The sequence below is a fragment of the Bubalus kerabau genome, chromosome 5, assembly GCF_029407905.1.
Source record: "Bubalus kerabau isolate K-KA32 ecotype Philippines breed swamp buffalo chromosome 5, PCC_UOA_SB_1v2, whole genome shotgun sequence".
In the NCBI taxonomy this organism is placed as follows: Eukaryota; Metazoa; Chordata; class Mammalia; order Artiodactyla; family Bovidae; genus Bubalus; species Bubalus kerabau.
Window position 1 is genome coordinate 93,716,843 of NC_073628.1, and position 24,183 is coordinate 93,741,025.

At 35.3% G+C, this 24,183-nt stretch overlaps 1 protein-coding gene across 6 annotated transcripts in view; it reads left to right on the top strand.

Annotated features, from left to right (window-relative positions):
* The window catches only part of PRRC2C (proline rich coiled-coil 2C), a 96,397-nt gene that overhangs the window by 27,886 nt on the left and 44,328 nt on the right, over positions 1-24,183 (top strand). For 4 of the 6 annotated variants that reach the window (XM_055582222.1, XM_055582223.1, XM_055582225.1 and 1 more), the window contains exons 2-14: positions 391-556; positions 1,450-1,627; positions 3,173-3,282; positions 4,367-4,492; positions 6,232-6,452; positions 9,299-9,381; positions 10,038-10,171; positions 10,252-10,339; positions 11,775-11,919; positions 13,443-13,496; positions 16,426-17,056; positions 23,194-23,363; positions 23,792-24,041. In XM_055582222.1, coding sequence (XP_055438197.1) covers positions 445-556; positions 1,450-1,627; positions 3,173-3,282; positions 4,367-4,492; positions 6,232-6,452; positions 9,299-9,381; positions 10,038-10,171; positions 10,252-10,339; positions 11,775-11,919; positions 13,443-13,496; positions 16,426-17,056; positions 23,194-23,363; positions 23,792-24,041 — 2,302 coding nt within the window. In that variant the 5' untranslated portion in view covers positions 391-444. The remainder of the gene's footprint in view (positions 1-390; positions 557-1,449; positions 1,628-3,172; positions 3,283-4,366; positions 4,493-6,231; positions 6,453-9,298; positions 9,382-10,037; positions 10,172-10,251; positions 10,340-11,774; positions 11,920-13,442; positions 13,497-16,425; positions 17,057-23,193; positions 23,364-23,791; positions 24,042-24,183) is intronic. The other 2 variants (XM_055582224.1, XM_055582226.1) reach the window with 1 other exon arrangement.

Consider the following 24,183-nt stretch of genomic DNA (forward strand, 5'->3'; position numbering starts at 1 on the left):
CTGGTCATCTCAGTCCTATTAGGTTGAATAATATTTGCTTATTAAACAGAAAGACATTCTCCATTGATTAACTGTAGTTCAACTGTTCATCTCAGTATGGCTTAAAACCCATATTCTCTATAGAATAGTTAAGTGGTTACAAACCATAAATAATATACTCACCAAGCACATGGCAGTTTATTTTGATTAACTTTGTCACATGTTGGTTGTTGGAATTTTATAGTATTGAACAGGCTCATGAAATTATTATTAATGTGAGTTATTAAAGAATGATTTAACATCTCATTTTTATTTTTCAGAATTTCTGTGAACATTTGAATTTACTAAGTTTTTAGTAAACTAATTCTAAAATGTTTCTCCTTAATTCTCTTTCTTCTGTTAATCTTACAGACTGATTTTAAGGGGTGTGGCAGAAGGTTCTAGACTCGATGAGTTTCCACCGAAATGTCGGAGAAGTCAGGCCAGAGCACAAAAGCAAAGGATGGGAAAAAGTATGCGACACTCAGTTTATTTAATACTTACAAGGGTAAATCATTAGAAACTCAGAAAACCACAGGTGAGTAAAATCAAGTGGCTTTTATGTTTTTTATAATTTTCATGGTTTCATTTTATTACTCTAAATGACATACTAGAGCTATTGCTGTTAGGATCTAGGTAAACCTGTGTTAAAGCAGCCCTGTTTGTATTGTGCTTTTTATGTACATACACATCTATGAGGGGATATGAAGTTTTTAAAGTTAAAAGTTTATAAATGTTTTAAAATATGTTTATTTTTTTCTAGTTTGTTGTCAGCAGAAAATAAGTTAAACTGTATGGTTCCTAAGGGGAGACTTGGTTAATGAGATTAATAGGTATAAAGCTAAAAATATTTTAATCAAGTGTAGTTGATTTACAGTGTTTGTTAATTTGTGCTGTATAGCAAAGTGATTCAGTTATACATATATATACATTTTTATATTCATTTTCCATTATGATTTATCACAGTATATTGAACATAGTAGGACTTTGTTTATCCATTCTATATATACTAGTTTGCATTTGCTGATCCCAAACTCCCATTTCACCCACTTCCCCTAGGCAACCACAGGTCTGTCCTATATGTCTGTGAGATTGTTTTATATCATATTTATTGTTTCACATATGAAGTTTTGAGTTTAAAATCAGTTCCTTGGGGAAAAGTACAAAACAGCACTGTCAGTGTTTTCTTTTTTGTAGTTTATAGAGTTAGTTCAGCTGTTAGAATTTTTCAAGCATCTGTTCAGTGACTTGATAGTTAATTTGAATACAACTTCTACCTTGGGTTATGTTGCAGGTTTGTGGCTTAGTTTTAAATTTTTTTTCTTAAAATATTAGAAAATAGTAGCTCAAGATTCCATTAATTCCTATTGTCTTTTGTGTTGTTTTAAGAATAAAATAGTTACTAAGAAAGTTGATGTTACTGATCTTTAGTTGCAGCTCGCCATGGATTACAGAGTCTTGGAAAAGTTGGTATTTCTCGGCGTATGCCTCCACCTGCTAACCTCCCAAGTCTCAAAGCAGAAAACAAAGGCAATGATCCTAATGTGAACATTGTACCTAAAGACGGCACAGGATGGGCTTCAAAACAAGAGCAGCACGAAGAAGAAAAGTAAGTCAAAGTCTACTAAAATATGAAATCATTCCCCATTCTTTATGTTTGAGTCCCTTCTATGTGCTAGGTAATATTCTATGTGTATTACATATATCATGCCCTTTAAAATGTTTTATATATAGTCAACTCTAGTGTAATTTTTACTAGGAGTGGGTTTAGTGGCAGTATTTTCAGGTGTCAGGGCAGAACAGATGACAGAAATACTGATCACAACTATACTTTTATCGTACACTGTGTTAGGCTCCCTCCTATTCCTCACCAAATCAGGCGTTCTCTTTCTATGATTTAAGAGTCATTATGTTAAATAATTTCCACAAAGCTTAGAGTTTCTGTCTGCCTCATTGAAACTGATGTACATCATAGGTAATCAAGTAATACTATTTGAATGAATAAAGAATTAACAAGAAAACTGGCATGGAATTAGTAATGTCCCTCTTAATCATAATTCATTCAATAAATATTTAGTATTCTGTGTCAAGAATTATGCAGGGCTCTTGGTTTATTGAATGACCAAGCCAAGTAGTGGTAATTTTTAAAAATAGACAAGAAAATGAGTGCTTGATACTTTTTGTCTATAACTATTACTAAAGCTCTGTATTCTGAGGAGCTTATATGATAAATGCTACTACTTGGGTGAAGCTTATCAAAGGCTTATTGTTCTCTACTTCTTAGTTAATAGAATTATTTTGTAGTAGCAAGTCAGTTTTAGGTCTGAGTATACCAGAAATATATTGCATTTCTTAAGTCTGTTAACTATTTTATTTTTAAGCCTTAACTCATTGCAAGGATTGAATGAAACTGTGAAAGTGAAGTCACTTAGTCGTGTCCAACTCTTTGCGACCCCATGGATTGCAGTCTACCACACTACTCGGTCCATGGGATTTTCCAGGCAAGGGTACTAGAGTGGGTTGCCATTTCCTTCTCCAGAGGATCTTCCCGACCCAGGGATCGAACCCAGGTCTCCCACACTGTAGGCAGACGCTTTACCATCTGAGCCACCAGGGATGTCAGTTGAAACTGTAGACCCTTGTAAAACACCTTTTACTCATGGGGACACATCAGTCAGGTTGCTATGACTTCTTTTGATTAATAGTAATATATAGTGGTGAACCTATTGACTGCTGAATGGAGAGCTTGCTTATTAGCCTTGGCTCCTGGCTAATCCCACCAATCCAGACTGTATGTATGCCTGTAATGTTATTTCTAATTATAAATGTTTACTTCTTCAAAAGTAATTTTTGGTAGCTATGTTCAATAATGAGTGCTTCTATTTTTTCTCTCTCTCTTCCTTCCCTCTTCCCTTCCTTTCCTTCCAAAATTAAAAACAAAACTGTCATCTCCTTGGGTTATTCAAGGGTAGAAATAAAAGAGGACAAAAATAGCTGTACTTCTTTTAAAGGAATGTTGCAGAGAGAAAGCATAGGGGGGTGCATCTGAGTAAATATGTAGCCAAAATCATTTGTATACAGATGTAGCTTAAGTGAAATATTTATTTTGTTTAAACATACAATATCTGAAATAATGGATTCGTATTTTTTTAAGAGCACCAGAAGTTCCACCAGCACAACCAAAACCTGGGGTTGCAGCTCCCCCAGAAGTAGCACCTGCTCCCAAATCATGGGCCAGTAACAAGCAAGGTGGGCAAGGAGATGGTAAGTAGACATTAGCTGGGGAAACTGGTTAGGCTTGATAGTTACTGAACAGCCATACAGAAGATAAGGGGCAAAGTATACTTTTTTGGCAGGGGCAGAGAACACTGTCAAAAGAAATTATTAGACCCTTAAAAAAAAGGATCTTTTAAAAAAATCTGTTGGCCTAGTTAAGTTTCAGTATTAAGACCTATATATGAGCCAGTAATAGGAATCAAAGAAGTAGTCTTTAAGATACCCCAAGCCCCATATTACTCTGTCTTTACCTCTGTAACCAGACAAAATCTTGTGCCTTCAGTTCTGAGACAGAAAATACCCAGACATTAATGTTGATTGCTGTAAACCATTTTAATCTCCATCCGTGCCCTTTAACCTTTTCTGTTTCAAGCATGCTACTCCCAGTTTCCACTGTAGAGAAGATCTAGGAGAATAGCCATCAAGGATAGTAGCTGTAATACTTCCCTCCCCGCTAGGAATGATGGACTTCCCAACAAAATTTAATTTCCCCACTTGCAAATATGTCTGTAAAACATATAGAGAAACCCATCTATGCCTCAAGCTAATAAAGTCAGTTCTTTTAGTTTATGGAAGTGTAAAATAGGCAGGCAGGTAGATAGGCAAATGAGTGAATAGTGAGGTGCCATCAGTATCTCAGCAGTTAAACAAAGCCATCATAGCCTCACCATATTTGTAGTGTTGATTCATAAATTCTGTTTTAGTAATGTTGTTTGAACTGATTCTTAGTGTTATGTATTAGCAAAAAAATTAAACTTGTGTTGAAAATGAAAGGAGTCATAATAAAAGAGAAACAGAAGTGAAACTCTCTTCGTTTGCTGCACCAATTTTAATGAGTCTGCCAGAATGATGTCTGGCAGATTCCTTTCTCAGATTTTTTTTTCTCCTCATGGCTGTTCATTAACTTTCCAAGGGATTCTAATTCTAGATAAATTGAAAATTTTATGGATATGTACAGTCACCATTGCAGTGTGGAATAAATTACCAGAAAAAGGAGAGAGCTCGATCCTGGAAGGGTTTTTGTATTATCTTCAGTATTATATGTTTTTTGTGTTTTTTTTTTAATGTGTAGGAATCCAGGTGAATAGTCATTTTCAACAAGAATTTCCCAGCCTACAGGCAGCTGGGGATCAGGAAAAAAAAGAAAAAGAAGCAAATGATGACAATTATGGACCTGGACCCAGTTTACGCCCACCAAGTAAGAATATTTTCTCTTAGTAAAAGTGTAGAGTGAGATTATATTTGTGTTCTGTTTTGATATAACTTCCTGCGTGCTGCTGTTGTATGTAGTTTGAAAAGGCAGACAGTAACTATAGTTGATTGCCACTCAAGTATGGTTTTTACATGAACAGCATCAGTTTAACTTGAGAACTTGTTGGAAGTATGTGTCTTAGGCCTCACACCAACCTACTAAATCAAAAGTTAGCATTTTAACAAAATGACTAGAGAACTTACATCAGTATTTGGTTATTTTTACAATAGTAAAAATTTTTAGCAAACCTCCCCGTATGCAAATGTTTATATATAAATTATATCCATTCATTTGCTTTCTGCTAATGTTCAGGGATCCCTTGCTTTCTGAATTCAAACTGAGGAGCTAATCAGTTTAAATAGTAAGAGATACTTGTATTATGTGCATTATAAAGCGGAAACTAAAAATAGAAATGTAAAATCCTTGAGAGATTTTAAAATGTCTAATTAGTTATGTTGGATTCATAGTGCTGTTACCAGATATCTCAAAGGACCCTGGACCCTGTACAGGGTTTTCCTCTTTGCAGTAATAGTTACAAATCCATGTTTTTTTATAACCTGATACATTTTGTATTTCCTTGGCTATTTCTTATCAGATCTGAGTAGATAATCTTTTTTTTTTAATTATTGTTATGTGGTTGATGAGTTTATATTAGGAATAATAGTGTCGACTCCACTATTTTCTTGTTTAGTTTCTTTTCACCAGTTTTCTGTTGCTGTGTAATGTATTTGGCAGCTTAAGATAACAAATTGAACTGGACATTTCAGTCTCTGAGGGTTAGGAATCTGGCAGCCACTTAGCTGGGGGTTCTGCCTCAGGTTTTGTTGGTTCTCATCAAAATTACAGTGAAGTCATCATCTGATGCTGACTTGACTAGGCCTGCTGTGTCAAGCTCTCTCGTGGCTCATTTGTGCATGGGCAGCTCACCACGTGAATTCCTCAGAAAAAATAAGGAGGGACAGACAGACATCTCTCACTCAAGATGGAAACCCCTAGGCTTTCGTAGCCTGTTTTCGGAGAAGACCGCCAACACATCTGTCTTACTCGACAGGTTGCACAGACCAATCCTGGTACACAGTTGAGTGGACTACACCAGGTGTGAATAGAAGGAGTAGAGACCACTGGAATCAAACAGGGTTTCCTTGTAAAACCAATTATCTGTTTTATCTGGTTTTAGTTGAATCAGGTTACATAGACACTAAATCTGTGCGCTTGGGCACATGTAATAGGCAGTAATAGATGGAAAATGAATGAGAGCATGCGTCACTATCAATCCTTTTTGGGGTATAGAACTCCCTTCCCTCAGGACTGCTCTGGTATAACTAATTTTAATCTCTGTATCAAAAACTGGTGAAGCTTGATAGGGGATTCCTAATATTTTCTTCCCCAACCCCAGTGTTTGCTTCTGGAGGTACCCTCTGAGGTATATCCTCTCTACTTTGGAAGTCACTGCTCTGACTACCTAAACACCTTCAAAGCCTAGATACCTAGTACAGCCTAGGTTAGACCTTCGCTGTTCCTTCACCATGCTTACTTGATTTCTAGTACAGAGTAGATTAGACTTTACTGTTCCTTCACTGTGCTTACTTGATTAAATATTCTTGAAATATGCCTCACTCGGTTTCACTGTGTTCCATTTTGAGATTTTCTTTGTTTTCTTATTTTCCTATCTCTCTTCATACCAGATGTTGCTTGTTGGAGAGATGGTGGCAAATCTGCTAGTTCATCTTTAACACCTGACCAAGATGAAAAGCCTGGCCAGGATGAAAGCACAGCTGGAACATCAGAGCAAAGCGATATCCTCAAAGTGGTAGAAAAGAGGATAGCTTGTGGTCCTCCACAGGCTAAACTGAATGGACAACAGCCTGCCCTTGCTTCGCAGTACAGAGCTATGATGCCTCCTTATGTGAGTATTGTTGAATCAGCAAGGGGTTAAATAAGAGGTTTTTGCTCTGGATACCAAGGGAAGAATTGGAATGGGGAAGAGTTTAGGTCTTTATTTTCATTAACATCTAACTAAAAATTAACATTTCCTTTGATTATGAATTTAGGAATCAATCACAGCAGTACCTGAGTTTTACCCTTAATAGGCATCATGTAACATTACATTAAGATACTGCAAATATTTTTTATACTCAGCATAACTTCAAAATAGTTATTAGTGTTACTTATTGAAGCATGCATGTTACTGTATCACAAATTTTGTTTTTTAAATATCGTGGTGACAGAATTTTAATATAATTAATTTCTTAGTAATCCTGTGTTTTCAATTATGCATTTAAAAACATTTTTATGAGATGATGTCCATAGGATTTATCAGACTGCTAAAGGGGTTGTTCATGGCACAAAAAAGGTTAATACCTGCTTTAGTTCTAAAGTTTTTATTAATATACCTTTAAGTGTTTTTAAAATCTTTTTATAATGAAATATTTTTAACATTCAAAAACAGAAATGATTAAAAGAAAGCACGAACTTTCTTCTTCCCCTATCTGCCATACATCTTCAACATTTACCAATTTGTGGTACATCTTGTTTCACTTACATTTCTCACCACCTGGGATTACTAAACAAATCCTAGTAGATCATCTCATCCATATATATTTTAGATTAGATTTCAAAAGAGAAAAACTAGGGGAAAGCTCACAGTGCCATTATCACACATATAAAAACAAATTCTTCTTTAAATACTAAGTCATTGTTCCAGTTTCCCTGATTGTCTCTTAATTAGGATCCAGATACCATCTATTCTTGAGATTGGTTCGTATTTTTCCTAGCAATTTTGTTATCTATGGGTATCTTTTCCTCCATCTCTTATTTTCTTTGGAGCATATCTATCACAGTGTGTTATCCCGTGGAGTTTCTCACAGTCTGGGTTTTGCTGATTCTCTCCTTGTAGTTTCATTTAATGTATATTTCTGAGGGGACTTCCTTGGCAGTTCAATGGTTCCACACTCCCAGTGCAGGGGGCACAGGTTCAATCTCTCGTCAGCGAATTAGATTCCACATGCCATACATTGCACCCTCACCTCAAAAAAAAAGAACCTAAGAGTGGCAGGGGAAATTTAATTTTGAAAGTGTATATATATATATACTTCAGTATATATATATATAAAGTATATATAGTATATAAAGTATACTATATATACTTCTGACCCCCGTATTTCCTATAAATTTGTTGCCCTCTTTTTGTTTGCTCTCAGTCTATTGTGAAATTGTATGGCGAGTTACATGTGTTCAAGTAAATAAATTTACGTTTTATTTAACCATTCTAAGATAGAGGGAAATAAATTATTAGTACAATTGCTTGTTGAATATTTTCTTTAATTATTGGGGTGTATAATAAGATCAGTCTTAAATGCTAACCTGACCTTGAGTAATGATTTGTATCCAAATACTTGTCTCCTGGTATTTTTCAAGTTGTGCTTCCAAGGACCCCTGAATTTCCAGATGTGGGGGTGGGATAAGGGAAGGTAAGAGGAAAGATCAAGTGAGCTCTGTTACCAATTTCATCAATGAATTTATTCAAATAAAGTGTTTCACTAAACATTTTTTAAAATATTATATATTGAGAAGTTGTTTCTACAATGTTTTTGAGGCAAATTCCTAAATTTTAAACATTTAACACCACATAATATCTATGCCTAAGTAATCAGCAGAAGGATCTAATGCAACTTTATCTATGGCCATTTGCCTCCAATGATCTATTTCCTAATTTCAGTGTGGAAGTGAGATGGAACCAAAAATTATCTGGAGTATTCCCCAAACACAAAGCTTTCCCAGTTGAGTTTCAGTTGTTGCTTATCTTAATTAACTTTTGCTCCAACCCTGCTTAGAAATTTCTTCTTTACATAGCACAATCATATAAGCATAGCTTTTCTTCAAGTATGAAGTAATTTCCTCATCTAATGGTTTTTTTGTTTTTAAAGAAAAACTAATCTATTAAACTAAACTATTTCAGGATATAAATTATGTATTTAAGGTAATACAATTTCATTTTTTTAAAACATAATTTAACCTGGTTATGAGCAGAGTAAATAACCAAGCACTGCTTGACATTTCTTCCTTTATAAATCATAGGATAATTCCCTTGGTATTACTAGTTGTCTTCATAATCTATCTTACAAATTTTCCTAAAGTCAGATTCACAGAGCCAAGTTCCCATGGAGAACATCATCTTTGGGCCTTTGTATGTAACTACTATCTGTGTAATAACTTGACTCAGAATCCACTTATGCCCTACCCATAGAAAATCCCTCCATTAGCTGCCTGCCCACTTCCTCCCTCACCTTTCTCGGTTATGGGCTATCCTTGTATCTGAACTGAGTTCTTTACCAACAAATCTGCTCTCAGTTACACTACTCTTGCATTAGGATGAGGTTTCACATTGTATCATTTCACATCTTTAAACTTGGTTAAGAAAATTGAAGTTTTCTGAGGTGCATGCATGTTGTGTTTGTTATATTTTCAAGTCCGTGCAGTTATTTTTATGTAACTTTGTTAATGAGATAACAAAAGTTCTTAATTTGATATGTCCTAGTTCTTACCTCTTTGTAATGACTTGGTAGAGGCAGTAGTTTTGTAACTGGCTTGTTATTGACAGTGAATGATAATTTATACCAGTAGATAAAATTCTATATTCACAGTGCTATTTATTTTAATCATTTCTATATATTATAATTTCAGGCTTAGGGGTAACTTCTTTTTTTTAATAACTTAGTAGCTAAATTTACCAATTTTGTTTCCTTTATGCAGATGTTTCAGCAGTATCCTAGGATGGCCTATCCTCCTCTACATGGTCCCATGAGGTTTCCACCTTCTTTATCTGAAACAAACAAGTAAGACTATTAAATGATTAGTTTGCTGGGTGTATATATATATATATATATATATACTTGTTAAGATTTTCAGGAGGTTGAGTAGATTGTGGGGATTTATTATTCTGTCTTCAAGGTACATTTGTCATCAACAAGTAACTGGTTAACTTTCATCAATAGAACAAAAATACTTTAATCTTCTAAAACATTAAATCACTTGACATAAAATTCTGAAAACTGAAAATTGTGGCCCCTGAAATGGATGGCACTTTACTCCTTCTTCCTTTCATGACGTTGATAACCCCCATTCTTTTTTTCCTTAATTGTAAACCTTGAGCATCCTCCTGAATGATGATTTTCCTTCAAGTTCTTTATTTTCAGATGAGTAGTACTCTTACCCATATAGACTTCTAATGTATATTTGTTTTATTTTAAATGCTTGAAAATTTTGCTGTTAAATATCTACATAAGAAACATCATTATGTATTGTCTTAAATTTATGTGTTAATCTTACAGTCTCTTCATACACATGCCAGTGCAGAATACTTTGTACATTACCATGTAGAAAGCATTAATGTTGAATTGAAATTAACTAAATTTCAATCTTTTCCTATTTTCCTAATTTAGTATCATTAAAACTTAGTATCCTTTTTCCCTCATAACCTGTCACTGTTTAGAGGCCTTCGAGGAAGAGGCCCACCTCCTTCATGGGCCTCTGAGCCTGAACGTCCCTCCATCCTTAGTGCGTCAGAACTGAAGGAGCTTGATAAATTTGATAACCTAGATGCTGAAGCTGACGAAGGTTGGGCAGGTAGGAGACAAGATTAATAAAGCACTTTTGGATTTTATACACTTTGAAACAGTCAGTCTGAGTTCTCCTTAATTTAATAGGTGCTCAGATGGAAGTGGATTATACAGAACAGCTGAATTTCAGTGATGATGATGAGCAAGGAAGTAGTAGTCCTAAAGAAAACAGCAGGTAAGTTGTGATATCTGTTACTAATAATAGTGTGAATTTGTTAATGTAACATGGACCATTTATTTAATTTTATTTTTGCCTGCTCTGGGTCTTTGTTGCTCACAGGCTTTCTGTAGTTGTGGCGAGTAGGGGCTATTCTCTAGTCTTGCACGGACTTCTCTTTGCGGTGGCAGCTTTTGTTGCAGAGCACAGGCTCTGGAGAGTGCGGGCTTCAGTAGTTATGTCCTATGGGCTTAGTTGCCTCTTGGCATCTGGAATCTTCCTGGACCAGGGAGTCCAGGAAGTGAGTCCATGTCCCCTGCAGTGGCAGATGGATTCTTAATGACTGGACCACCAGGGAAGTCCCACATAAGCCATTTATGCAAAGAGTTTTCATTGATAGGTATTTGCTCCCTGCTTATAGAATTTCTGTGTCCTACTCTGAGGATTTTTACAGAGTGGGAAGGTGATAGATGAGCCAAAGTTTCAAAGTATGAATAATCAAGGAATTAAGAGTCATGTTTCTAAAGAAAATACTTATTTTTTTAAAAGAAGCTGTTTATATGGCTGAGTCCCTAACCTGTTAGCCTAAAACTATCACAACATTGTTTGTTAATTGCCTATACCCAATACAAAATAAAAAGTTAAAAACTGCATAGATGCTTGTCATCTAATGGAGATACTTTGAGAAACCGTATCAGGGATCATTTAAAACTTTTTACTTGCTTGACCTGATCCATATTTATAAAACTGGAGAAAACTTACTCGGGTTACAACAGCTTCTTCAAGTCTTTGATTTTTTTAAACTTAACAAGGAGCAATAAGTTCTTGGGAAATGGGAGCTTTTCCTCTTTTTTTTTTTTAAACATAGGGGCGAGGTCAGGAATATATGGGTCATAAAGCATAAAAATTGGGCTCTTAAACAGGAGCTTGCATGTACACATCCATATAGTTTTTCAGCCATAATGTTGTAATACATTGCTGTTTGATGATCAGCTGTGAGATGCCTGTGATTTGTCATTACTTTTAAAATACTATAGCTTGATTGCTCTTTTTCATTAAATCAGAACAAATTAGAGTAAATGAGAATAATTAATTATCTGGAGTATTAGTTGCATTCAGATGAGAGTTTTGGGTGAGAATAATAAAATAATAGAAAATGATGGAATCATATTGTGTGTCAAGTGTGAGTCTGTATTTGACAAGCACTCTATTGCAGCTTATATCTTGTGATAATCTGGCCAAGCCCAGGACCTATCACATTGTAGATAATAGCATATATTTCTTGAGTGAGTAAATTAGCACTGCTCAATTAAAAAGCCACCTCATTCCTTAATGAATTTTCCCCCAAAACTGTATGAAAGTAATGTCTTTTTTATGTTGAGAAAATGCATTTACTTAACATTTATATTTTGTCCATTCTATTTATCATTTCACTCGGGTTTTGATTCTTCAGTGAGGATCAAGTTTCAAAAGCCTCTGAAAACACTGAAAACCGAAAAGAACCAGATGAAGTTTCCAACACCAAATCATCTTCTCAGATACCTACCCAGCCATCAGTAGCAAAAGGTCCCTATGGGAAAGGACCGCCGTTTAATCAGGTTTGTGGGAATCATGAGGTTCTTGTCACTGCAGACAAGGGACAAGGATGAATTAATCTTATAATCATAGAGTTGGAAAAAGACTTAGGAAATGGAAACTATATATTTTTTCTTAAAGAGACATAAACCATAGACTTATTGCATACCAACGGGAACGATCAATACTATAGTAGCTAAAAGTATCAAGTAGAAACTAAAGTTTCACTCTTTTCCTTCTTATAGCAGTTTGGTCAGGTCAGAGTGGAAGGATAAAATGTTTTTCCAAACTAACATAACTGAAGTGCTCTACAGTTTTTTGGATGCTTTGTAAATCCTTATTAGTATTCATGTGTGAAATTATATATTATCCCAGTAGGGAAATCACACTAGGGAGTAAAGAAATCTATGAAGTCTGAGCTATTTTGAAAAACTTTTTTTTTTTTAAGGAAGCATATGGGCAGTAGATACACTTGATCTTGCTTCTAAAATGTAGTAAGAACTACATTACACTGCGAGAATTTAAAGGGGCTGTCTTCCAGAAAGCCTACTTTAGTAATTCGTGGTATACTCAGCATGAATTTGTTGAATTCATACAAAACAAATGGAGGAATGGTGCCTTCAGGGAGGTTAAAAATAAGTACCTAAGAGTGCAGTGATAGAGTGCACATAGTTCTTAGAAACTTCTGTGTAAAAGATTTCATAAAAGACTTGCTACTTAAAGCAAGAAATAGCCAGTAAAAGGAAAGGAGCAATTCCAAAGGGAAGGGACCAATTCCTACTTCAGAGTAGAGAAGTATAAAAACTTCATGGAGAAAACATGGCCCTTTGAAGAAGTCCCCAGCAGTATGATAGCGGAGAGGAGTAAGAGAAGCTGTGTAAGAACTAGTAGTTGTCGAGTAGTATATGCTAAACCAGAAGTTTGAATTTCATAAGCCATTGGTGAGTCGTTGGAAAATAAATTTGTGAATTCTGGAAAAGCAGGTTTTTTTAAGTAATTATTAAGTAAAACCTGTATTTTGTGTGACTTTTAACTGACATAATAGGGAATGATGAATGAACAGAGAAATATAGACCATATCTTGATATGTGTGCGTGTGAGATACTGATATATAAAAACAAGTGACTAATCTATTCATATCTGGTTCCAGTGTTTTAGATGTTTCTTTTCTTTATATAAACTTAAAAAGTTTAGTCTGCCATTAGGAAAAAAATTCCATGAAAAGAATTGGTCCTATATAAATAAAAATTTGAAATTAAAGGCATAATTCTCCACAGCCGGATTACTTGGGCTACAATTCTAGGATTTTTACACTAAGAATCTACTTTTAACAAAGTTATTTTGTGTTTGTAACTTTATTGAAATGCTTGAGTGATTCTATAGAATGTAGTTATATTATAGGGACTGATGTTTATTTAAAAAGGAAAAGAGTAATGATGTTTTACTTTTTGCAGTCTTTTGGTCTCACTGAAAAACATTACAGTCAGAAATATTTGAAGTAGATATTTTTTATCTTATTTTGTAAAAATTATTTTCTTTATAATAGGAACGTGGACCATCATCACACTTGCCACCACCTCCAAAGTTGCTTACACAGCAGGTAAATCTTAACTAAATGCTTGTTAATGGACTGTAGGTATTATTTGCCCTATTTGTTACAGTGGAAAGGTTCTGTGTTTTCTTATTGATAATTTTTATGAAATAGTTACCAACTTTACCTTGTAGCTGCACCTCTTCCTTTAGCTTTCTCTCTTCCTTCTCAGCTGATTAGCATGCTCCTAATTTTTCTAAGAAAATAAAGAAGCACCTGTTCTTCCCAATCAAGTACCTTTTCTGTACTGACTTTTTTTCTATTGTCCTTGTTCCTTAGGACCACCTTTCTACTTGTTCCCTGGATCCCATCTTTGTCGGTTACCAGTAATATTGTCTCTCACCTTTAAGAAAAGTTTCAGACACCAACCCTTCTTCAGCTCACTACAGTTCACACCTCCCCATCACCACCACCAATTTCCTCCCTATATCTCTGTTCTCCTTCAAGGCAAAATTGTTTTAGTGAGTTCTTTACACTTCCTGCCATCACTTTCTCATTAACCCTGTCCAGTTATACTTTCATCTCCCAGTATACCTTTGAAAAAATGTCATTATCAAGGTTAGTAATGACTGTTCCATCTTACCACAATCAGTTCTCTTGATTTAACTTAATCTCAGCAGCAGTTAGCATAGGTAATCTCTTTGTCCCTCCATCCTTCTAAAATTTTGCTTTTGAGGTATCACAGATATTAACAGTCCACAGGCCTTCCTTCCTTGATCACTCTGATATGATAGGTGCACGTACCATCACCATCATCTGCACTAGTCATTTTCCTTTTAACCACTGCATGCTCTTTGTAGCATTTCTATATACATACAAGCTAAAACTAAAACATTTAGCCGAAAATGTAGAAGAAAGTCTTTATGAACTTGGACCAACAAAAATGTCTTGGATGAGACAAAAAAGACATGAATTAGAAAGAAGAGATTGATCAGTTTGATTTTTTAAAAAACATGTCTAAAGCAAAGAAAAGATCACAGGAAAAATATTAGTAATTCATCTGACAAGGAACTTATATTGGGGTTGGGGGGGTGCGTGTACGTGTATTTAAAAACTCTTGCAACTCAACAATGAGACCAAAAAGTCCAACAGAATGATTTGAACATTCATTTCATAAAGTAAGGTATACAGATGGCTAATAAGCACATGGAAAAATGTTCCATATCTTTAGTTCCCAGCAAAATGAAAACTAAAACCACATTGAAATTTTGTTACACGTCCAGAATTTTCAAGGCTGATGGCACCAGATATTGGCAAGGATATAGAGCAGGTGACACCCTCATACCTTGCTGATGGAGCCATAAAACCTGTAATCACTTTGGAAAACAGTTTGGCAGTTTCTTATAGAGAGAAACACATAGTTGCTATATGACTTGGCAGTTCCATTCCTGGGTATTCATCTAAAGGAAACGAAAACATGCATTTACACAAATACTTAAGCAGGAATGTCTGTAGCTGTCTTATTCCTAGTTAAAAACTAGAAGCAATCCAAATGTATGTCCGTCCACAGACGAAACAGTATGCTTCTGATGCCATAGTATCCAGCAATAGAATAGAGCAAACAGTTGTTGTACACAGTGACCCCAAAACCCCTACCCTGAGCACCAGAAGCCAGATACAAAACAACATAATTTATTGTATCCATTTTTGTGAAATTTTAGGAAAGGCAGAACTACTCTATACTATAGAAGTAGATTACTGGTTGCATGGGGTCAGGGATTCATTCATACAGAGGACTGATGAAAATGCTCTGTATGTTGAATGGGGCAGTAGTTACAGAAGTTTATCATTTGTCCAAAGTCATCAAACTATACAGTTAAAATATATGCATCACATTTTATGTAAATTATACTTCAGTAAAGTTGCTTTTCAAAAAAATGCTTACCCTGTGAGTTTACAGTGTAAATTAGGTGTGCTTATATAATTACTTTGTTTTTGCAGCTTGTCTTTGAGGTATAGATTAAGTAACAATACCAGAGAGATGAAGCAGTTTTTCTGAGATAAACTGTTAGTAAATGGTAGAGTCTGGATTTATGGTTTGTTTCTTTGGTTGGTTGTTTTTAGTATTCAGTCCAATGTTTTCACCATATCATTGTTATCTCTTTTGTAGGAATTCTGAATAGTTACATGGCTTTTAAGGTTTCTTCACCCTAGTAGCTATTAAAAATCAGTATTTTTAAAGCACATTTTTAAGTTCCTTGATGTTTCAGCTCTTCATGTGCTTTTTTTCATTCTGCTTGTCTTTGTATAGTTGCTGACATTGATTTTAGACTTTGTAGTAATTGTTTTAGAGCACATCAGTTGAAAATTAAATCAGTAAAACTCAGTCTCTCAGGTGATCCCCTCTCCACCATGGGCTCTAGATATGAATCTCTGTTTAAACGTAGACTTCTCAAAAAAAAGAATTCTCTACCCAGCCTGCTTTCTAGGAATTTCTTCTTCTTTGGCATGTCAGCAGCAGCAGTGTCTCTCTGTGCTTTACTTAGCATCTTTGACTGTCCACTCTTTCCTTGTAACTGTACCCTGATCTCAGCTCATGTGGTGCCATGTTGCATCTTTATGGACTTCTTTTCTCCCTCTTTAGGCATTCCATCTCTCGCAGTTACTACTAAAGCACTCATTCTAAATTTCCTTTGTCTCTAAATTTAGATTTTGAAATATATGTTGTGGCAGCTTCTAGTTTTACTCAGCAAATACTGAGTGAGCATTAATGTCTGGCACAATAGATAGGTACATGCTCAGATAATATTAGATGGCTGGATTAACTATTCTAGAAACTTATCTAGATATACTATTTTCCCCACATTGATTTTGCATTTAATGTGTATGTTTTTCAGGGAAATTTTCTGATATTCCATGGAGAATTTTGCTCCTGGTATATGTCTGTGATATATCCTGTGTTGTCATACTCATCTGAGAATTTATTTTAAAATTTCAGCATCCTCCTCCAGACCGACAGGCAGTACCTGGAAGACCAAGCCCTTTCCCCCCCAAGCAGCAGGTCCCAGATGAAGATGAAATATGGAAGCAAAGAAGAAGGCAACAGTCAGAACTTTCTGCAGCAGTGGAACGTGCTCGTAAACGGCGTGAAGAGGAAGAGCGAAGAATGGAAGAACAAAGGAAAGCAGCATGTGCAGAGAAACTTAAACGACTGGATGAAAAGCTTGGCATAGTGGACAAACAACCCTCTCCAGAGGAAATCAGAGAAAGGGAACGAGAAAAGGAACGAGAAAAGGAACGGGAACGTGAGAAAGAACTTGAAAAAGAACAAGAGCGGGAGCGAGAGAAGGAGAGGGAAAAAGAAAGGGAAAGGCAACAGGAAAAGGAAAAAGAACTGGAGCGAGAACAGGAAAAACAGAGAGAAATGGAGAAGGAAAGAAAGCAAGAAAAAGAGGAGCTAGAACGGCAGCAAGAAAAGGAAAAAGAACTGCAAAAGACGAAAGAACAGGAAAAGGAATGTGAGTTGGAAAAGAGAGACAGAGAGAAAGTGGACGAAAAAACTGAACACAAAGAACCTACTTCAGAGCCTATGGTAGAAAAACCGGAAAGTGAAAACAGCTGTAACAAAGGTATGATAGTCTTGTTTGTCCTTATATAAGCTTTGCAAAAGGCTTCCTATTACTTATATTGTATGTTTGTATATTTTTAAAATATGTAATCCAAATAAAAGCGATTGATGTTTTTTAGTTATAGGTTGAATTTTATTGGATTTTTTTTTAATTGAATACTTGAAAATGTGGGTTTTGTTCTGTAATTTTTTTTATTATGATAAAATTCATGTAGCATAAAATTTAGCATCTTAGCCATTTTTTATTAAAATGATATTAAAAGCACTCATAATGAACCATCACTGCCATCTATCTCCAGAACTCCTTTCATCTTGTGAAATCAAAATTCTGTATCTATTAAACAATAACTTCCCAGCCCTTGGGTGGTGATTCTGCTTCCTTCCTGTGGGTGTGATTGTAACTGTTGTCAGTGCCTCGTGTGGGTGGAATCATATAGTATTTGTCTTTCTGTGACTGACATTTTTATCATAATGTCCTTAAGTTTCATCAGTTGTAGCATGAGTGAAAGAAAAAAAGAAAGGATAGAATTTCCTTCCTTTTAAATCTACTAATTCATCATATAAATGCATACACACACCATATTTTGCTTACCCAATCTGTTGATGGACACTTGGGTCGATTCCATGTTTTACCTATTTTGAATAATATTGATGTGACTGTGAGTGTACAGATATCTCTTTGAGACCCTACTTTCATTTCTTTTGAGTCAGGCATACCTCAGATGTTGCAGGTTTGTTCCAGACCATAGCAATAAAGCAAGTCATGTGAATTTTTTGATTTCCCAGTGCATATAAAAGTTATGTTTACACTGTTCTATAGACTATTAAGTGTGCAGTAGCATTTTCTTTAGAAATATATATATATGTGTGTATATATATAGTATATGCATACCTTAATAATACTTTATTGCTAAAAATGCTAACCGTCACTAACCCTTCAGTAAGTCATGATCTTTTCGCTGGTGTGGGAGAGTCTTGCATCAGTGTTAATGCTGCTGATGATCCGGGTGGTGGTTGCTGAAGGTTGGAGTGGTAGCTGTGGCAAATGTCTTAAGATAGCATTGAAGTTTGCTGCATCAGTTGGCTCTTATTTTACAAATGATTTCTCTATAGCATCAATGCTATTTGATAATTTTATCCACAAAAAATCTTTCAAAATTGGAGTCAGTCCTCTCAAACCCTGCTGATGCTTTACCAAATAAGTTTATGTAATAAAAATCTAAATCTTTTGTTGTCTTTTTAACAGTCTTCATAGTCATCTCTAGGAGTAGATTCCATCTCATAAAAAGCACTTTCTTCGTTCATCCATTGGAAAGCAGCTTATTGTCTATTCAAGTTTTGTCATAAGATTGCAGCAATTCAGTTGTATCACAGCTCCACTTCAAATTTTAGCTCTCTTGCTGTTTCTGCCACATCTGCAGTTACTTCTTCCACTGCAGTCTTGAATGGCTCAAAATTGTCCAATACTAAGTTGAAGAAAAGTAGCAAAAGGAGGCACCCTTGTCTTCCCGATCTTGCAGAAAAACTTCTCAGCCTGTCAACATTGATTGTGGTGTTAGCTGTGGGTTTCTGATAAGTGGATTTTATTATGTTGAAGTAGTTTCCTTCTATTCCTGGTTTGAGTATTTTTATCATAAAAATGTGTTGAATTTTGTCAAAAATCCTTTTCTGTATTAATTTTGATGATCGTGTTATTTTTCCCTTTATTCTGTCAATGTGTAGTATATTGATCAACTTGTATATATTGAACCATCCTGGCATCCCAGGAATATATCGCACTGGTTGATTAGTATACTATCAGTATATTGCTAAATTCTGTTTTCTAGTATTTTGTTGAGAATTTTTGCATCAGTGTTCATAAGAGATATTTGTATTTATCTGCAGTTTTCTTGTGTCTTTGTTTGGCTTTGGTATCATGGTGATGCTGGTCTTGTAAATTAATTAGGAAGTGTTCCCTCCTCTTCAGTTTTTGGAAGTTTGAGAAGAATTGATGTTAGTTTTTTTAAATTTTGGTGGAATTCATCCGTGAAGCCATCAGGTCCAGGACTTCTCTTTGCTGCAAGATTTTTGATTGCCAGGTCAATCTCCTGACTAGTTAAAAGTGTTCACATTTTATATTTCTTTGTGATTTTTAGTGTTGGTAGATGTTTTTGTTTTGGAGACTGTACATTTCATCTAGGTTATCCAGTTCATTGGTGTACAGTTGTTCATAGTTCTCTCATAATCCTTTTTATTTCTGTAGGATTGGTAGTAATGTCCCATTTTCATTTCTAATTTTAGTAATTTGAGTCTTTTTTTCCCTTAGTTTACTCTCCCAGCTAAATACTTGTCAATTTTGTAGAGCTTATCAAAGAGCCAACTTTTGTTTTTATTGATTTTTCTCTATTTTTCTGTTCTCTCTTGATCTCTGCTGTGAATTTTATTTCCTTCTGGTACCTTGGGTTTTGTTCTTATTCTCATTCCTTAAGTCATAACTCTAGGTTATTGATTTTGAGAGATTTCCTATTTTTCCTTAATGCAACCATTTATAGCTATAAATTCCCCCCTTTACTTTTCTTGCATCTGGTAAGTTTTTTTATGTTGTGTTTTCATTTACATTCATCTCTTAGGTATTTTCCAACTTCCCTTGCACTTTCTTTTTTAATTTTTTGGTTGTTTAAGAGTGTTATTTAATTTCTTGGAGAAGGAAATGGCAACCCACTCCAATATTCTTGCCTGAAAAGGCAATGGACAGAGGAGCCTGGCGGGCTGCAGTACATCGGGTTACATGACTGAGCATGCATGCATGAGGGTGGAGAGAGATGGGCTGGTAGCAGTAAACTGGTAGAACTAAAAAAAAAAAAGGTTATTTAATTTCCACAAATTTATGAATATTCCTTACTTCTCTAGTGGTTTTGAACTTCTTTCCATTTTGGTTAGAGAAAAAACTTATCTGTCTTTTGAACTGTTTTGAGAGTTAATTTGGGTCCTAACATTGTCTGTTCTGAAAATGTCCTTGAAAAGAATATATATGCTATTTTTGAGTAGAGTGTTCTGTATATGTCTGTGAATCTAGTTGGTTTGGTGGTGGTTTAATCACTAAGTCATGTCTGACTCTTTTGACCCCATGGACTATATAGCCTGCCAGGCTCCTCTGTCAGTGGGATTCTCCAGGCAAGAATACTGGAGCGGGTTGCCATTTTCTTCTCCAGGGGATCTTCCCAACCCGGGAATCAAACCTGGGTCTCCTGCATTGTAGGCAGAGCTACAAGGGAAGCCCAGAGTTGGTCTAGTTGGTTTAGTAAGCCCTTTTTCCTTACTTCTTTGTGGCTGTTCTATTCATCATTGAGATGGGGTTGTTGAAGCCTCTGAATGTACAAGTATGTATCCCCCAGTATTTTGCATCATACTTTTTTTGATGGTCCTGTTACTAGGTGTGTAAATGTTTATAATTGTTGCATCTTGCCGTATCGAACCTTTTATTAGTATTTAATGACCTTCTTCGGAGAAGGCAGTGGCACCCCACTCCAGTACTCTTGCCTGGAAAATCCATGGACAGAGGAGCCTAGTAGGCTGCAGTCCATGGGGTCACTAAGAGTCGGACACGACTGAGCGACTTGACTTTCACTTTTCTCTTTCCTGCATTGGAGAAGGAAATGGCAACCCACTCCAGTGTTCTTGCCTGGAGAATCCCAGGGACGGCGGAGCCTGGTGGGCTGCCTCCTATGGGGTCGCACAGAGTCAGACACCACTGAAGCGACTTAGCATTAGCATTAGCAATGACCTTCTTTGTCTCTTGTAAAACTTTGATTTAAAGTCAGTTTTATCTCAGTGTAGCCACCCTGCTCTCTTTGGTTACTATTTCCATGGACTATCTTTTCATTTTCAGTTTATTTGTATCTTTGGATCTAAAGTGAGTTTATTGTAGATATCATATAGTTAGATGACCTTCAGTTCTATTTTGTCAGCAAAATATTGGCTTCATACTTAGATGCTGATTCTTTTACTCTTTTCTGATTCCACAGCATTTAACTAAATGAAATCTCCTTTGTTTATACATGGGTTAATACTTCTAAAACTTAAGTTGAATAGAGTTTAATGGGAATTTTGGATTGTCATAATTAAATGACTGCTCCATTCATAATCTCATATTTGTTTTTCTACCAGCTTAGATATATAAAAGCTTTCATAGGTTATCTATATGCTTACCAGAATGCCTCCCCTCCCTACCCCCTCCCCCCCCAAAAAAAAACTTTGCTGGACTTCCCTGGTGGTCCATTGGTTAATACTCTGTGCTTCCATCACAGGAGGCATGGGTTCATACCTGTTGATGTGTGGCACCACACCCCCCCCACCCCCCAAAAAAAGCCTTTGCTAGCTATAATCAGCTGATGTGTTCTTCCCAAAATTGGATCATAAACTCTAATTAATAGAACTATGCTCCAAATTTAAAGTTTCGTCTTAGTAGAGTTAACAGTGATTTAAGATAGAAATAGTTTTATTTCAGTACATTTCTGTTATGGAAATACTGAAATTTTTTTTACCATAAAACCCATGCTGTTTCTATAAGACAATGCTGCTTGAAGTTATAAAGCTATTTAAAGTTTTCCTTTAAGTTTTTAATCTGTATTCTAAGTTACCTTCAAATTTGGTCCTTAATGTCACTATAAAGAGAAGTAAGAGTGTTTTATCTCAACTTTTTCTTATCTCAACTTTTTTAGAAAGTAAGATATAGCCCGTGCAGATGGTTTAGTTGCCAAATTTCACAGATTTCTTATATTAAGCAGTCTAGAGATAATTTGATGTTGATTATGGGCTTTTATTATGTATCCTAAGCACTTAGCTCAAAACACTTAAAAAAGGTAAAGCAAAATTTCTCACCACAGAAATGAAAAATATTTTATTACTTTAAAATTGATGAATTCTGAAAGAACAATCTTAGAGAATTTTATTCGCAGTTAGAAAAGACCATGAATTAGAAATAAGGAAATTCCTTTAATTAGTCATAGTTTTGCAAGCAAATACATGTATTGACCCTGATTAATTTACCGTCAACAGCGACTATATATTATACATGAACTAATTTTGGTTTTGTTTTTAGTGATCATTATTTAGTGGCACTTGTATTTTCATTCACATTTTATATGTCCTCTGATGGCAATTTAACTTTAGCTGGGTTTACCAGTAAGGTGTACCCATTTCATTTTTAAATGTTGCACCTTCTTGGCTGTCTTTTCCTTCTTAATATTTTATCATTTTTAAAACATTTTTAATATTGAATGTAATACAAAGTGTGACTTTTGGTTCTTTACTGCGTGGTTTTACATTGGCTTTACATTAGCTTTCCCCTTAAAATTCACCTCTGATTCTCTAAGAAAAGAATTTATAACATAACATGGCTTTGTAGTTGTAACAAATGTCATTTTCTGGAATGAATATAACTCTGGTTTTCTTTGGGATGAGAACTTTTTTTGGTTGAGGGGATGTGTATGGTTCTCCTTTTTGTGTATCATAATTGATACCCTTTATATAGAACAATGATTTATATATTTGAAGATACTGGTGATCATTGATCATTAAAATGAATGATCATAGTTAGATTCATTATATTATCATTATAATTATATTATTATATTATCAATTATATCAATATATCAATTATATTATCATTATAATATTATCATTAGTTAATATTATATCTATAGATAATAGTCCTCTAATCAAAAAAATTTTATAAACCAACATGTTCTATTTTAAGTATTTATAGGCCATTCTTGTTTTCATCTAAATGCTAGTGAACCACAAGTAAATGTTGACAGTAGTGTTAATATTTATTGAAACAGTGAAAAATAGAATTTGAAATGGTTTATTATCACAAAATATCAAATACAGACTTTTGCATAATAAAGCATCTGGGCATGTGAGTTCTGTCTTAAGAATCCAGCTTTGAGAAAATCTGAGGTTTTGTTAAACTAATGTTACCTCATTGCATTGATGGTTACCAATATTAAAATACAAAATGGTGTTTTGGAGTAAGGATACTTTCTTCCTCATTAACTTTTAAAATATGTCTGATTATTTCACTCCAGTATGAACAGCATGTATTAATGTTAAGTGTCATAGATGAGTATAATTTTCTTTCACCTTTTCTTTGGACAGAGGATGACCCAGTTTTCACTAGACAAGATAGCAATCGCAGTGAAAAAGAAACCACGCAGGTAGCACATGAACCAGAACCAGAATCAGGGTCTCAGCCTCGGCCTGCTGTATTATCTGGCTATTTTAAACAGTTTCAGAAGTCTTTACCACCACGATTCCAGCGGCAGCAGGTAACAATAAAAACATTTTATCTTGTACGTGTGTTTGAAAGGTTTATTGTTCAGTAGTATGAGAAATAATTTAACATAAAATTCAAAATACCCAAAACATACAAATTTCCTCTGAAAAGTTTGCCTCTTTTAAATTAGTATAAGTTTGTTGATATGGGCTTTATACGTTCCTTTTTTTCTGCCTCATCTTCCTTTCTAGGAAATGGTTTCTTGCAGTAAAATCGATGAGTGATTAGTTGCTCAAGTATAAGGCAGAATGTCATAACTGAACCTGTGTTCTCTTGTCTTGCCATCTCTCACTGTCAAATGTGTTTTGAGTTCTTTTCCCTTAGGGTTTCAAAAAAGTCTGTTTTCCAATATGATTGGTTGTATTAATTTATCACATGGAACTAAAGGCTCAAAATGTGAGATCCTGCCTATTTTTTCAGGAACAGATGAAGCAGCAGCAGTGGCAGCAGCAGCAACAGCAGGGTGTGCTTCCGCAGACTGTTCCTTCTCAGCCGTCCGGCAGTGCTGTCCCTCCACCACCACACAGACCTCTTTACCAGCCCATGCAGCCTCACCCCCAGCACTTGGCTTCCATGGGTTTTGATCCAAGGTGGCTCATGATGCAGTCATACATGGATCCTCGGATGATATCAGGTAGACCTGCCATGGATATTCCACCCATTCATCCTGGTAAGTTGAAATTGGCATTGTCTCCTGGCTTACTTGCAGTTGTGCAAGTTTAGAGTTTTTCATTTTCTCCACAATTTTGGTCTTACTTCCTTTGAGAGTGAAAATCTAGTAAGAACTTGTATAAGACTTCTTAGTCATAAAA